General features: G+C 45.0%; 1 protein-coding gene across 1 annotated transcript in view; it reads left to right on the forward strand.

Annotated features, from left to right (window-relative positions):
• Positions 1-14,715, forward strand: part of Dnajc1 (DnaJ heat shock protein family (Hsp40) member C1) — a 136,600-nt gene extending 121,885 nt beyond the window's left edge. Inside the window, exons 10-12 of the mRNA XM_052156885.1 lie at positions 6,850-6,898; positions 12,108-12,556; positions 14,518-14,715. Coding sequence (XP_052012845.1) covers positions 6,850-6,898; positions 12,108-12,556; positions 14,518-14,586 — 567 coding nt within the window. The 3' untranslated portion in view covers positions 14,587-14,715. The remainder of the gene's footprint in view (positions 1-6,849; positions 6,899-12,107; positions 12,557-14,517) is intronic.
• The last annotated feature ends 450 nt before the right edge of the window (positions 14,716-15,165 follow it).

The raw sequence follows: 15,165 nt of genomic DNA on the forward strand, positions 1-15,165 counted from the left end.
GCCAAATCCAAAAACAACAACAACAACAAAAAAAAACAAAAACAAAAAACAAACAAACAAACAAACAAAAATAAATGGCCAAAGATATGTACATCTGAGCAGCCATGGTTGCAGTGTGGCTCTGCCCACGAGTCGGCTTTTGTCCTAGAAAATTTTTATTTTCGATGATGATAAATAATTTGGCTGGGTATAATATAATAGTCTAGGTTGGTATTGTAGTCTTTTAGGCCAGCCTCCATTCGTGACTTGGGCCTTTTCTCCTGTAGTGTTTAGAACTGTTTGTTTATTCTGTATGTCTAGTGTCTTCACTGTAATGTGATATGTGTGTACTACAGGTATTTTCTGACCCTTTTATTTGGTGTTTGGTGTGCCTCTTGTGTTAAACTATGTGTCATTTCCCCCACTCCCTAGATTTTGGAATGATCTTCTATTTTTATTGAAAATTATTTTTGTAACTTTGTCATAGAATTCTTCTCCCTTTTCTGTGAGCTTAAGTTGTACATTTGGTCTTTCCCTGATATAATAAATGTTCCCATGTTCCATTCTTCTATTTTAATTTATCAGTGACATGGACTGATCCAATTTCTATGCCTTTGTTAAAGTTCTGATATTGTCTTCCATGTGATATATTTATTCTATTGCTAAATCTTTCCACTGAACTTTCTGAGTTTTTCATTTCTAGGATCCTATCATTTTGGTTTTTTGTTTGTTTGTTTGTTGTTTGGGTTTTTTGTTTGTTTGTTTGTTTGTTGTTTTTTTCTGAGACAGGGTTTCTCTGTGTAGCCCTGGCTGTCCTGGAACTCACTTTGTAGACCAGGCTGGCCTCGAACTCAGAAATCTGCCTGCCTCTGCCTCCCAAGTGCACCGCCCAGCTTTCTTTTTTCTTCACTATTTCTATCTCTTGAATTCTTTTTCCATATCCTGAACTGACTTACGTATTTCACTCAGCCTTTTGGTTTTGTTTTCTTGGAATGCATTTGTGCCTTCTCTCTAGCTCTTATTCTTCTCTTTCTTTTTAATTATATGTGTGTGTGTGTTAGTGGGTGTGCACAGTCTCGCTTTTGAGTGTGAGTTTATAAGAGCAGGTACTCACACAGCCAGAAGTGGAGCTAGACTTACATGTTGTAAACCACCTGAGATGAGTGTGCTGGGAATCAAACTCAGATCCTCTGGAGGAACAGTATGTGATCTTAATTACTGGATCATCACTCCAGCCCCCAGCTCTGATTTTTGTTACTTTATCTGTCTATTCTAGATGTGAGTCCTTGGTTAGCTATGTAGTTAACAAAGCCTCTGCCTCTGCCTCCTCCTTTCTTCTTCTTCTTCCTCCTCCTCCTCCTTCCTGTCCTTTCAAGCTCATTGCTTCCACTGCTGTACAAAAGGTTTTTAATTTCATAAAATGACATTTTCTTTTTTGTTTGTTTGTTTGTTTGTTTGTTTTTCGAGACAGGGTTCCTCTGTGTAGCCCTGGCTGTCCTGGAACTCACTCTATAGACCAGGCTGGCCTTGAACTCAGAAATCTGCCTGCCTCTGTGTCCCAAGTACTGGGATTAAAGGTGTGTGCCACCACCACCCGGCATAAAATGATATTTTCTTGGCATTATTTCCTGAGTGATTACAGTCCTATTGAGAATTCTTTGCCTGTATGTATGCTTGAAGTGGTTCTCTGTTTTCCTCTAACAGTTTCAAATCTTATATTAGATTCACTCAGTTGAAGTAGTTTATAAATGGCTTTGAGGCAGGGTCTTGTGCTGTAGCTCAGGTTGTTGTAGAACTTACTCTGTGGCCCAGAATGAACAGCCTGATGTGTACAGTAATCGTCCTGTCCAGCTCACAAGCCCTGATTTACAAGTGTACACTACTATGCCCAGGATGAGAATAACTTTCTGGAAAAGTGAGGCCAGTTTCACAAATTGTCAGACCACTGGACCCAATATTTATTAGAAAATAAGATTTCTTTACTATTGTTGTTAGTGTTTTGTGTTGGTTTTTTGGGGGCTTTTTATGTTTGGTTGGTTTGGGTTTTTTGTTTGTTTTTGAGACAGGTTTTCTCTGTATAGCCCTGGTTGACCTGGAAGTCTGTAGATCAGACTTGCCTCAAAGATCTGCCTGTCTCTGCCTCCCGAGTGCTAAGATTAAAGGCCTGTTTTATTTTTTAAGACAATAATTTATGCAGGCACAGCTGGCTCCAAATTTGCGGTGTACCCAAAAGTATTATTTGCTACTTATCTTGCTGATATGACAGAATGCTCTGACATATCAGCTTTGGGAAGTAGGTGTTTGTTTTGGCTCACCGTTGTCACAGCAGCAGTGTATACACAGTGACAGTGTACAGTCGGTCTTGATGGGGGCAGGGGCTTGAGTATCCACAGTCGGGGAACATTCAGCTTTCTGTCTTTCAATTTGGTCCCGGCCCCTGGCCCATGCACTGGTACTGCCCACATTTAGGATGTGCCTTTCTACCTCAGTCAGTCTGTTTAGATTGATCAGTGTTGCTCTTCTGTGACTCTAGATCCTGTCAGATGGATAGTTGTAGATGACCTTGAACTCCCCACTGTCCTGCCTCCACCTCCCACATATGAGATTGCAGGGATTAGACATGTGCGACCACATCTGGACTTTAAAGTTTTAAGTCAATAAAGCAAGCTTTCTTTCACAGCCCTAATATGAAATCTCTGAAACAAGTCCTTAAGGGACTAAACCATCCAGTATATATGTATAATGCCACAATTCTAACTACAGAGACACCCTAAGCAAACCGTAAGTCTTTGGTAATTATTGAATATAGTGGAAAGATATTTCATTACTAATGTCACATGCTGTGACAGAATGTTTGGATTAAAAAGAAACTGTTACTCCAGTCCTTTGGCTCTGTGCACAAAGGTGAAGCACAGCCTAAAAGGTCCTGGTGCTGCTGTCCTGACTGACCAAGCCTACTCAGTCAGCCACCAGGGTCTCAAGGGAGGGAGGGAGGGAGGACTAAAGAAGGTAAAGGCGAAGGTGTTAGCCCTGGGGGAAAACAGCTATGGAGGACAGGGTTCAGACCCTCTCCCCGAGCCCAAGGTAACCTTGAAAGTGGAAGGAAACCCACTCAGCTCTTGGTGGATGCAGGAGCTTGACACTAGGTCCTCCTCCAAGCCAATTGCCCTGTTTCCAAGAAAAAAATCTTGGGCCCAAGGCCTGAGATTTCCTGCCCCCAGCTTCTGTTTGTTAAAGCGCTCATCTCCCTTTCATCTTCCTTCTCCTCCTCTGCTCATCTCCCTTGTCATGGCAGACTTTCTCGGCAACCTGCACTAAATCCCTCAACAACTTACCCTGTAGTCCCTCTAGTCTTTGAAGCTTTTTCCTGATATCTCTACTAACCTGGTCTATACAAGCCATAGTCATAGTAGTTTTGTGCTCTTCTGCTGCTGGAGTCATAGGGTGTATATTGGCAGAATGCCTCCGTGCTCTAGAAAGGCTGCAGGTGACCATCTGATCCCTGCTTGACCTCACATACCTTGGTCAAATTGGTGTGTTGTCATGCAGCCCTCTTAAGCCCTGCCAACAGAGACTGGCCATAGATCTTCAGGTGCCCCTTACCTTCTGCTGTATTAAAGTCCCAGTCAGGTCTCATCAGGGAAACCCTCTGTTGATTTCAGTTTGGTCAATTGATGGTGACCTGGTGTCTGAGGAATCATTATCCTCTCTCATTCTTCAGTCGTAAAGAGTCATGAGTTGTTGGATATCATCCTAGGTGGGCTGATAAGTACATGAAAGTCATAAAGAGATTGATCAGCCCCTTGGGGTTATCTGAAAAGGAAGGTGTCAGGGGAGGTGGCTGGCTCTCAGTCAAGGGTTCCCATGGCAGAACTGGGAAGTTGGGGGTCTCCTCCTGCTCCTTCCTCCATTAAAGCGGGTTTCAACGGCCTCTGCCAGTGTGGGCTAAGAATCCTGGTGCTGGCACTGTCAGGGCCATGGGGACAATGGTAGGGGGATATAGAGGAGGAGAGTCTTGGAGCAGCTTAGAGGATTGACTTCTTCTCAGGTCTGGATCCCTCCTCTCATGTTTCCTTTTTCTTGATGGCCAAAACCTGTGATGTGGGTCTTTGGGAAAGAAACTTTTATCCATGGTGGTGGTGGTGATGGGGAGGGGGGGTTTCCTTCACTGTATTCTCCCAGGTATTATGTAGGGCACTTGGTCTGGTGCCCATGGGATCCTGGCCTGAAGACTCTTGTACTGCTTTGATCCCCTGCAAGTCAAAGGTCCCTACGGGTGGCCACCCTACTCCAAAGGTGGGCCATTCCAAGGAGCAGAGTGACTAACTTGCCCTTCTTTACTACTGCTGACGAGTTTTCTCCTCTTTCCCTGCCTTCCCTCCAATGGTTAATTAGGGTGTTTAACGGGGTAGATTCAGTCTGTCCCATGTTCAAACTGTTGTCAGTCCAAGTCCAAGAACACAGAATGAGATAACCAACACCAACAAACACAGAGAAAGACAATCAACACACAGTTCACCCCTGCTAAGGGCACACAAACCAGGTTATCGCAAGACTTGGTCAGCTCCTGGTGATACTGTGTCTTGCTGTTTCCAAAAGGAGCAGAGCCCTCCCGACTCCCTGGAGGGGTGAAGTATCCTCCAGACTCCCCACGGTCACAGTGCTATGTCACATCGGGCCCACCACAATTGACCCACACCAGACCAGAGGCTTTTGAGCCAACACCGTGCTCTTGAGCCAAAAGAAAAAGCAAAAGACAGAGGGACAAACACAGACAAAAACTTACGAGTAGCCACCTGTTGCTGAGTTCGGTCTTTTTCCCTCCGATCAGTTTAGTAGGTAGTCCCTCGGGTCTCCTCGAATCCCAGACGAAGCCTCACCCCAACGCTCCAGTCAGTGGTACTTACTTTGAGATGCCACCCCCTCCCAGTGAGACATCGAAACACAGATCGATGCAAAAGCACGAGGTTTATTTTTCTGCACATAGGGGTCGACCCTCAGTCCCTTGAGGCAAGTGATGGGAAATCGACCCTGAATGGCTATTACAAGCAGTTTTTATACTTTTGAGGGGCACAGGTTACATCAGCAAGGTTATAGTTCAAACTTATTGGCTAAGCATATTGACCTTTAAATCTATTGGGTAGTAAGCATGCCACGCATTTGTACTTTACCTGTGACTTTCCAGAGCATCAGATAACTATCTGTCAGTACATTCTGAGAATTTTTTACTGTTCCTGTGGGTGGAGAATGGAACTTGGCCTAGCCTTGAACCGAGGTGGGAGGGGAAAAGTCACAGGTAAAGTGACTTAGGGACCCGCAACTGTATTTGGGTTAAAGGAAAAGAAACATATATGATAGTATAATCAGATTTTGGGTAGGAAACTTTTAATTAGAAAATCTTGGAAGCTGGGCAGTGGTGGCACTTGCCTTTAATCCCAGCACTAAAGAGGCACAGGCAGGAGAAATCTCTGAGTTTGTGGACAGCCAAAGCTACACAGAGGAACCTGATCTCAAAACAAAAGAGAAAAGAATAGGAGCAGACATTTAGAAGTTAAAGGAACTTGTATTGGATGACAACATCAGCTTGTTCTTACTGAACAGGAGGCAGCATCTGTGAAATTAGTGTTTCTAACCAGCCTTAAATGTTTTCTCTCACTCTGCCTTCTGCATGATTTACTGTGCTTTAAATATTTCCATGCCTCATGCTAAGAGCTTATTTCCAACTTAAACATGTTGGGGTTAGAGGGATCTCTCAACTGTTAGGAGCACTTTTTGCTCTTACTGAAGACTCTGTTCAATTCCCTGCAAAAGACCTGGTATCTCACAACCATCTGTAAATTCATTTCCAGGGTGTGGCATTCTCCACAGGCTCTACATGTGTGTGGTGCACATGGAGAAAAATGTGCATGCTCAATGAGTCTTTGAAACCAATCACTTAAGAAGTCAGTGTACATTAATATTACTGCGCTCACCATTCTTAACTAGTAAATGCCACTGTTTTATTATTTCTTTGGGGTCCACATTCAAAGGGAAATATTATTTCTTGGGTGCATATGCCTTCATCCCCAAAATAATATGTTTGTGTGGTGCACTCTTGTGTGATCTTGGGTTTCTTTCAAGTGTGTGGAGAATGTTGTAACATGACTAGCATGAGTGTTATCCCCTTGTATCCACAATGCTCACTAGCATAATGTCTTCCAGTGAAGAGATACATTCAGCTTCTGGAAATCCTTTCTGAAAATAGTGCACAGCTTTTTAAAAACTACTTTTATAAGTAATCTAGTATAATTAACTGCCACTGAAATTAGTGAAATGATTCAGGCTCTGATTCTACTGTTGATGGGCATTTTAGAGTAAGACATTGAATCTCTTGGGCCTCACTTTCCTTAATAAGTAGCCTGGCCTGAACTGCTGTTTTAATGAGGCTGGGAGTAGTTAGGGAATTAAGAAAGGAGAGATACACATAGAGAAAAGCTGGGCTCTGGAGCACTGCACTTACTCAGATGAAGCACACCAATTACCACAACAGTCCGTGTATTATGGGGAATCTCAGCACAGGAGGGAGTGAAGGCCTGAGATGTCTCAGCAGGAGTCTTCTGTATGTGGGCATCCTCAGTCTGCAGACATCCTGGAGGAAGAACGTGCAGATGACAGTTTGACACCCTCTGGTCAGCTGTTTGCACGTGTACACACTGCCAGCGTTTGCACTCAGGAGGAAAGCTTTGCCAGTCCCAAGAGTCTGTGATGTAGGTCCCTGAGGCGTCTATGGCTTCCATTACCACTGTTCCTTCATATGGGCCTTATATGGAAACAGTCAGTTTACAGGACATGTGGAAAGTTAGATGTCTTGCTCTTTATGTTTTTAAATAGGTGACAACCAAAGCCAAGGAACTGAAGGACTCAGTCACCAGCTCCCCCGGTGAGTTGCCACCTTAATTGATTTTATTCCACGAATCCAAGCAAATCAAAGAGCCGATCCCTTCCTCCCGAGTAAGTTTCTACTTTATCACTAATCTGACAAGGTTTTTTCAAGATTAATCCCTTTTTGTAATAACTTCTTTAAGTGCTAGGGATGGTAGTTTTCCCCAAAACCTCTACTGATCCTTTCTCTGAAAGGCTAATCATAGAAACTAAATCAGTCTGGTCCCGCAAAGTTGATTAAGTTTAAAGATGTGGAATGTTAGCATACCTGGGGTCCCAGTATCTTCAGGTGAGTTCAGTAGGTGTTCTCCCAGCTTTAGAAAAGACTGTTTTAAGCTTTCCACCAATGAAGTGATATATGTGGGCAGAGAGAAAGAGAGCAACAGTAGCATATCACAATAAAGTCCACTTCCAGAACTTTCTGCAGGGATGTGTTGTTGGAACGCTACTGCAAGCTACAGTGAGAGATTAACATGCTCCTTCTGTGGGTCTCTCTGTGTTGCCTCCTGAGTAGCTGAGAGATTCTACAGGCATGACCAATCACAGTTATCATCCCCCTCCCACTGTCCCAAGACAAGATATCTCTGTGTAGCCCTGACTGCCCTTGAACTCACACTGTACACCAGGCTGGCCTGAAACTCAAGGATCCACCTGCATCTGCTTCCCAAGTGCTGGAATTAAAGGCATATGCCACCACTGACCAGTTCAGTTTTCCTTTCAAAAGAATTATGAAATAGTATTCTCCAAAATGAAGTATACAAAGTTCTTTAATCTACTTGGGAGAGACCAACCTTAGTTACTCTAATTGAAGGCTGATATGGGTTAGAAGAGATCTTATGCTTGGAAAAAAAAAGAATCCATGAGAAAACAACACATAGAAAAATGATTAGAGCCTGGCAGTGGTGGCGCACGCCTGTAATCCAGCACTCTGGGAGGCAGAGGCAGGCAGATTTCTGAGTTCCAGGCCAGCCTGGTCTACAGAGTGAGTTCCAAGACAGCCAGGACTACACAGAGAAACCCTGTCTCCAAAAAAACCAAATCCAAAACAAAAAACAAAAAAACAAAACAACAAAAAAAAGTTGGTGAAATAAATTTTCACATTTTTCAACTAATAAAAGTTCTAAACTTCAGGCAGGAGAGATGGCTCAGCGGTTTAGAGTGCTCACTGCTCTTCCAAAGGTCTTGAGTTCAAATCCTAGCAACCACATGATGGCTCACAACTATCCATAATAAGACCTGATGCCCTCTTCTGGGTTGACTGAGAAGAAAAAGTATCTGAAGACAGCTACAGTGTAGCGACATATAATACATAAATAAATGTTTTTAAAAAGTTCTAAACTTCACTCCAGATATTAATGTTAGATAAAATGTTCCTGGAGAAACAAAGGTGACTTTTAAACTATGAATATAAAAGTAACTATTTGGAAAGATATTTGTGTTGAAGAAACATTTGGAAAATAGATGCTTTAAAGCATTTAGCATATGCTATATATTATTTATATTATCTTGTATATGTTATTGTGTGGCCAAAATGATTGTTACTGTGCATGGTGATACACGCCTATCACTGTGGAGACAGGAAGATTAGGAGTTCATCCTCAGTTATATAGCAAGTTCAAGCCTAGCATGAACTACATTAGAACATATATGTGCATGTATGAGTGCATGTGGGGCAGGGTTGGGGTGGCCTTACTTCAGTTTGCGAGAACAGCTGCTGCGGGTGAGCAAGATGACTTGGCAGATAAGAGTGTGATTGCTGCCAAGCCAGAGAACCCAGGACAGTCTTCAGGACACACGTGCTATACGAGAGCCCTCAAGTAGCCTCTCTCACAGTAAGGACAGCAGCAAAAAGTTACTTCATCTGCCAAAAACATCTGTCACGCATACAGATTAAATAAATTAAAACTTTTAATTAATAAAAAAAATTAAAAACTGAGTTGGGGGTTGGCAGTTTCAGTCAGCACTAGAACACTGTGAAAACCCTAGGATTGGTCCTCGGCAGTGTGAGAAGAAAGACTGGTTTAAGAATTACTTACTTTAAGCCATATCACTGCATCCTGTTTACTGTCCTGTTCAACTATGATGACTATTAAATACTTGACATCATAATAGACTTTGGAGCTAACTTGTATATTTCGAATTTTATCCAGTGTTATGTATTTTTCCTATCTTTCAATATTATTAGTGAAATTTTTATCAGACAAATTTAGTTTAGAATGCTATCAGTTTGGCATCCCTGCACAGAAACTGCAGTTTCTGCCAGTCGGAGCTGTCTAGAGTGCCCTGGTTCTTCCTGTTGGTACAAAGCCTTGTAACAACAGAGACAGTTTCAATGCAGAGGGGGAGCAGCGTGCTCATCTGAGCACTGTATGGGGTGCCAGGCCACCTCTTCGAATTCTCCTGTGTTTTTAAGTGTGTATGTGTGTGTGTGTGTGTGTGTGTGTGTGTGTGTGTGTGTGTGTTGCTTTGTGCATGTAGAAGCCAGGGGACAACCTTGTGTGTGTCAGGGTTGTCTGTTCTCTCCTTCCGTCATCTGGGTCCTGGGGTCAGACTCAGAATGTCAGGTTTGGCGGTAAGTACCTTTAACCCAGATCCGGCTCATTAGCCTAGCATTTGTTTTCTGAACATAAGGTCAGCTCAGAAAGTTACTCACTCTGCAGAGGCAGCAGACACGTGACAGACGAGCTACTTGGTAGGGAAAACGTGTGTGCAAATGAATGTTGTCCGTGTTTATAACAGGGCATACACCCCATTCAGCTACCAATGAGATTCTGGCTATGAAGAGCTCCCTGGTCACACCCCACCAAGTGTCAGTTTCTTACTGTGATAGGCTAGGTAAAGAAATTATCAACTGTATGTCTGTCAATCCGCAGCCAGCTGGTAGTAACCAGCTGCATACTGTCTTCTTGAGTGGACAGACTCTACCAAGAACTATTCTTGGGTTTCTGGGACTACAATTCTTGGCCCCTTTGAATGTGAGCTCAAGGTGCTCAGTAGGCAGACTGCATTGCCAGGAGCCTTTCTCTTCCCCAGGGGAGGTGGAGCTTTTGAGTAGCAACTTCTGAGGGGATATTGATCTGTATTTTAGAGACTAAGAAAATCAACATTTTTTTTTAAAATCAACATTTCTTGACAAGCAATAGAATTTATTTAAACATACACACACACACACACAAGCCTTGTACAGTGTCATTAGCCTTTAAATTGAATACAGGCAGACTGATCTCTTAATCTGAGGCCAGCCTGGTCTATAGAGTGAATTCCAGGACAGCCAGGGCTATACAGAGAGATGTCTCATAAACAAACAAACAAACAAATCACCTGCATCTTTATATTGAAATTTTTCTTTGGAATGTTTCATAATTAAACGACATTACTGATTGGTACATGGCAGTAATCCATAAATTAAAGAATATTTTAAGGCTTACCTACATTTAGCAAATTGTCCTACAAAGAGATTAAACACTCATCTAATCTGATAACCAGTAGCCACATTCAGCTATTTTTAATTAAAGTTTGGGGCTAGAAAAATTTCTCAATTATAAAGTTTTTGCAACATAAACATGAAGACCTGAGTTCAGTCCTTGGCACCCCTGTGAGAAAGCTAAGGACAGCATTGTGTGCTGGGATTCCACATGGGCGAGGTGGAGGCAGGAGGAGCCACCTGCTCCAGATGAGGTCATGAGGCCGGGAAAGAGGGACCATAAGATGGAAACTGACAGGACGACACATGATGTCGGCCTGTAGCTACCACACCCATGTGCACACTCGTGCATGGGCACACATGCAAGCACATACACAAAAAAAGAAATTGAGGCTTAAATTAAGTAGAATTAATGAGGTTTTAAACATGGTTTTAAACTTAAGAGACACCAAGTGGTTATAGTGCTAGAGAACATGAGGTTAGGCCCCAGAGTTCGAAGGCCGCTGCTCCCAATGCATGTGAACCAACGCATCCAGACTCTTCTCGGGTTGCCTCTGTCCCCGGCCAGGTTCATTACCTAAGGCCACAACTGATTCCATTGCTGTGTTCCTATTTGTCTGTTTTCCTTTGTGAAGTAAATGGCTCAACCTTTTACTAAGATCCTTTCTCTGCATGTAAAAATTCACCTTGAAGCCAGGTGCGGAGGCAGGAGGGAGAAGTCGGGTGAATCGCTAAGTTCAAAACCAGTCTGGTCGACCGAGCAAGTCTACAGAGAAACTCTGTCTCTAAAATTAAATAAATTCACCTTGGGCTATGGCAATGGCTTAGCAGGTAAAGGCACTTGCCACCTAAGTTCAGCTCCCAGGGACACTCTTGGTGGAAGCAAAGAGCCAAGTCCCACCAGGTGTCCCCTGGCCTCCATACATGCAGTATGTCGAGAACATGTGCAGTATGCCCATGCACACCTGTAAATCAAGTAGTAGTCTGTCTTAGCCAGGGTTTCTACTCCTGCACAAACATCACGACCAAGAAGCAAGTTGAGAGGGAAAGTGTTTATTGAGCTTACAGTTCCACGCTGCTGTTCATCACTAAAGGAAGTCAGGACTGGAACTCAAGCAGGTCAGGAAGCAGGAGCTGATGCAGAGGCCATGGAGAGATGTTTCTTACTGGCTTGCTTCCCCTGGCTTGCTCAGCTTGCTTTCTTATAGAACCCAAGAACACCAGCCCAGGGATGGCACCACCCACAAGGGGCCCTCCCCACTTGATCATTAATTGAGAAAATGCCCCACAGCTGGATCTCATAGAGGCACTTCCCCAACTGAAACTCCTTTCTCTCTGATAACTCCAGCCTGTGTCAAGTTGACAAAGAAAACCAGCCAATACAGAGTTATTCTAGTAGAAAGAACCCTGTATCTGTGCCTGTCTGCAGAGGAGGTGCAGTGCTAAGCATGCCTGGTGTATTTTAACTACGCTAATAGAACTAATGAATCCTAGGTTATAGCGAATCCCTTCGCTTGTCCACTGTCAGGTTTCCCTTCTAAAGGATCCCTGCTCTTTGATCGAGGTCTGGCCTTATATCCCCATTATTCCTCAGAGCAGTGTCAAGGACAAAGACAAAGGGTCAGAGCCTGCTCCAGCTCCCATGTCTAATGCCAGCGGAGGATGCGAGCAGGGTGTTCATAGTGCAAAGGTAAATTAGACAGTGCGTGTACACACGGTGTGCCTAGCACACTGCCCACGTTCCCCATGCCTTTCTCATGTACTGTGTGTGCTCCTTTCCTAGGAATGATCAGGCTCTCTGAACTTAAGTCAAACATTCAGAATTCCCGGCCAATCAAGATAGCCACAGCCTTGCCAGATGACATCATCACCCAGCGGGAGGACTCAGCGGGGGCCGTGGAGGATGAGGAGCAAGAGGCTGCTGATGTGGAGCAGGAGACAGTAACCACGGAAGCCCGACCTCGGAGGCGGAAGTCAGCCAGGGTGGCCGAGGCAGTAACCAGAGTGGAGCCAGAGGAGAAGCTCAGAGGAAAGAGGCAAAAAGACTTCGACATATCAGAACAAAACGATTCCAGTGACGAAGAGAAACAAAGAAAAGAAAGAACTCGTGCTGCAGAGGAGGCGTGGACTCAGAGTCAGCAGAAACTTCTGGAATTGGCATTACAGCAATACCCAAAAGGAGCCTCTGACCGCTGGGACAAAATAGCCAAATGTGTGCCGTCTAAGAGTAAGGTGTGTGACCTTACTGTGCTGAGTCACACTGAGTGGCTGGACCCATGCTTCCTCCCCAGCTCACAGCCCTCTCCCCCATGCCCCAGGCTGCAGGACCTTGTGTTTCACAGTCAGTCTCTCCTCAGCTCGGGAAGCTGCACACTCGCCAAAGTAGGGAGAGGGAGGAGGTCAGATGCTAAGTGTAGTCATTATGCAGATTAGCTTCACAAACTCAGAACTCAGGCTGCCCAGCTAGCTCTTCGTGGGCAAGGGCAAGGGAGCCAGCTCCCTCAAGCTGTCCCAACATGTCTCTAGCCACACATATGGAAACATGGATTTGTGTATGCACACAAGCAGAAATGTAATATATTTTATTATAGATGTATATGAAATAAAATGTGTGTGTGTAGATAAACACAAAAACCAAGCTTCCCACTCAGCCTGCCAGCCTCCTAGAAAGCTCATCCTGCTCAGGAAGGACTCTCTGAACGAAACAGAGCTGCCAAGCAGTGTCCATGCTCCACAGAAGGTGGGGTAGGGTCCTCTGGCTCTGAGACGAGGATGACCCCCACACTGCCAGGGTAACTGGGCTCTGTGGTGGTTTGGTTTAGCAGCATTTCACCACCCAGAGGTGAGTAGCTGCTCATACATCCTCCTAAACACAGCGAGGCGACCCATTGAGAGCCACCCTGCCTGCCTGCCCCACCACTGGGATTTGCACTGGGAGCCTTGGAGCTCCTGGGTTGTCTCCAGGCCAGCCATCCTCCCCAGCCCAGCCCACCCTTCGGGCTGTGCTCCAAGTGTGAGGCTCCAGGAGCACGCAGAAATCAGAAGCAGCCCTGGGCAGTGACGCTCACTCACATACTGAGGGTCCGTTAATTGAAATTCTGTGTTGGAAGGCCTAGCTCATGGCCATGCGTGTCCCTGAGTACACAGATCTACCTACTTTACAGCAATAGAACTGAATTTCTGAGGAGAAATAAGCACAAATTCTTCTAAACTCTCCAGTTGGTTTGCCAAAAGCAATTATTTCAGAGTTTCTCTGACTTGTGCCACACTCAGCCATTTACATTTACATGTGTGATAAGTTGAGTTTTGCTCAGAATTAAAGCAGCAGAGAGGGAGCAAGGTTTCTGAGCCCCACAGGCGTCCTCAGCTGTGACCGCAGCCCAGCGCCACAGGCACAGGATGGTGCCACTGAGCCTCAGGTCCTGTCGGGGCAAGCTGCCACCTGCCTGCCCAGAGCTAGCACAGCCCACACTGTCCTGTTGAGGGCTGAGCGCTGAGAGTCGCACGGCTGCTTGTGTGCTAATTCAGGAAGCATGGGTGGGTGATGGTGGGTGAGGGGCACTCAGCACAAGGTGCCGTCCTGCACCCGTCATGTCCTGGGTACCTGAGCAAGGACACTGTAGAACAGCAGTCACAGTGCCGTAAGGCTGCTGTCATCTAGACAGGAAGAGAGTAGGTTCTACAATATGTACCATGCCCACCCGAAAATACTGAGCTGCTTCCTTCCACGCCCACCTCAGCCCCACTCCATGTGGCCACCTTCCATGCTAGTTGTGCGCTGCGGCTCACATAGGAGGTCCCAGCAGCCACCAGGGAGAGGCATGTCCAAAGCCCAAGAGCATTGTGACCCCAGGTTTCTTAGTTTCTCTGGACTGGGCTGTGATGAGGTGGGGCTCCCATGGTGGAAGCAGTTAGCAGGCTGAGTCGGGAATGCCACACTGCAGCCATAGACAACTGCTCTTGACTGTCAGGGACAGTCGGCACCTTGACCTTGACTGTTGATGCAACAGGTTTTCTCTGACCAGGTCTGCCCGGGACCAGCTAGGCTTTCTAAGAAGGTTCTAATGGAAATGAACACAGGCTTCCTTATTAGGACTGGACATTAACTAGCAGAGAGGTCACAGCTAGCTGGCAAGACCAGGAGCACTGACCCAAGAAATAACTGTCACCATCTCTCTCTTTATTTCCCACAGGAAGACTGTATTGCTAGATACAAGCTGCTGGTTGAACTGGTCCAAAAGAAAAAGCAAGCTAAAAGCTGAAACTTCTGGAAGGTGACAATGACCATCATTTTTCAAATGAGTACTCAAGAAATCACATACAGAAACTTGCATTTTGTACCTCAATATTTCTAAACGTCATGTGCCTTAGTAAAAAAAAAAAGAAAAAAAGAAAAAAAAGAAAAGAAAGAAAAGAAAGAATCAATTATTGATGCTATAACATGCTGATTACAGGCCTTCCCTGTGTTTCTGGGGAGGGGTGGGGTGTTTTGCAGTCTTAACTTCACCTCATTGTCAAGTTTACTTTGCTGGGAGGTTTCAAATAGTGTTCTAGTGAGCAGGTAGATAAGGAAGCATGTGAATGGACCAGGTGGAAGAATTTAAACACAATAGGCTCTCTTAATAATGGAACCAAAAAGCCAGGCGGTGGTGGCGTGTGCCATCAATCCCAGCACTCGGGAGGCAGAGGCACGGTGAACTTGAGGCCAGCCTCATCTGCACAGTGAATTCCAGAACAGCCAAGGCTACAAAACAACAATAAACCGAAACAACAAGTAGCCAAAGAACACAGTAATTCACTGCTGGAACTGAGCACTGAGACGAGGTTAGCCGCCTCAGGCT

This window comes from Apodemus sylvaticus, chromosome 14, assembly GCF_947179515.1.
Source record: "Apodemus sylvaticus chromosome 14, mApoSyl1.1, whole genome shotgun sequence".
Taxonomy (NCBI): Eukaryota; Metazoa; Chordata; class Mammalia; order Rodentia; family Muridae; genus Apodemus; species Apodemus sylvaticus.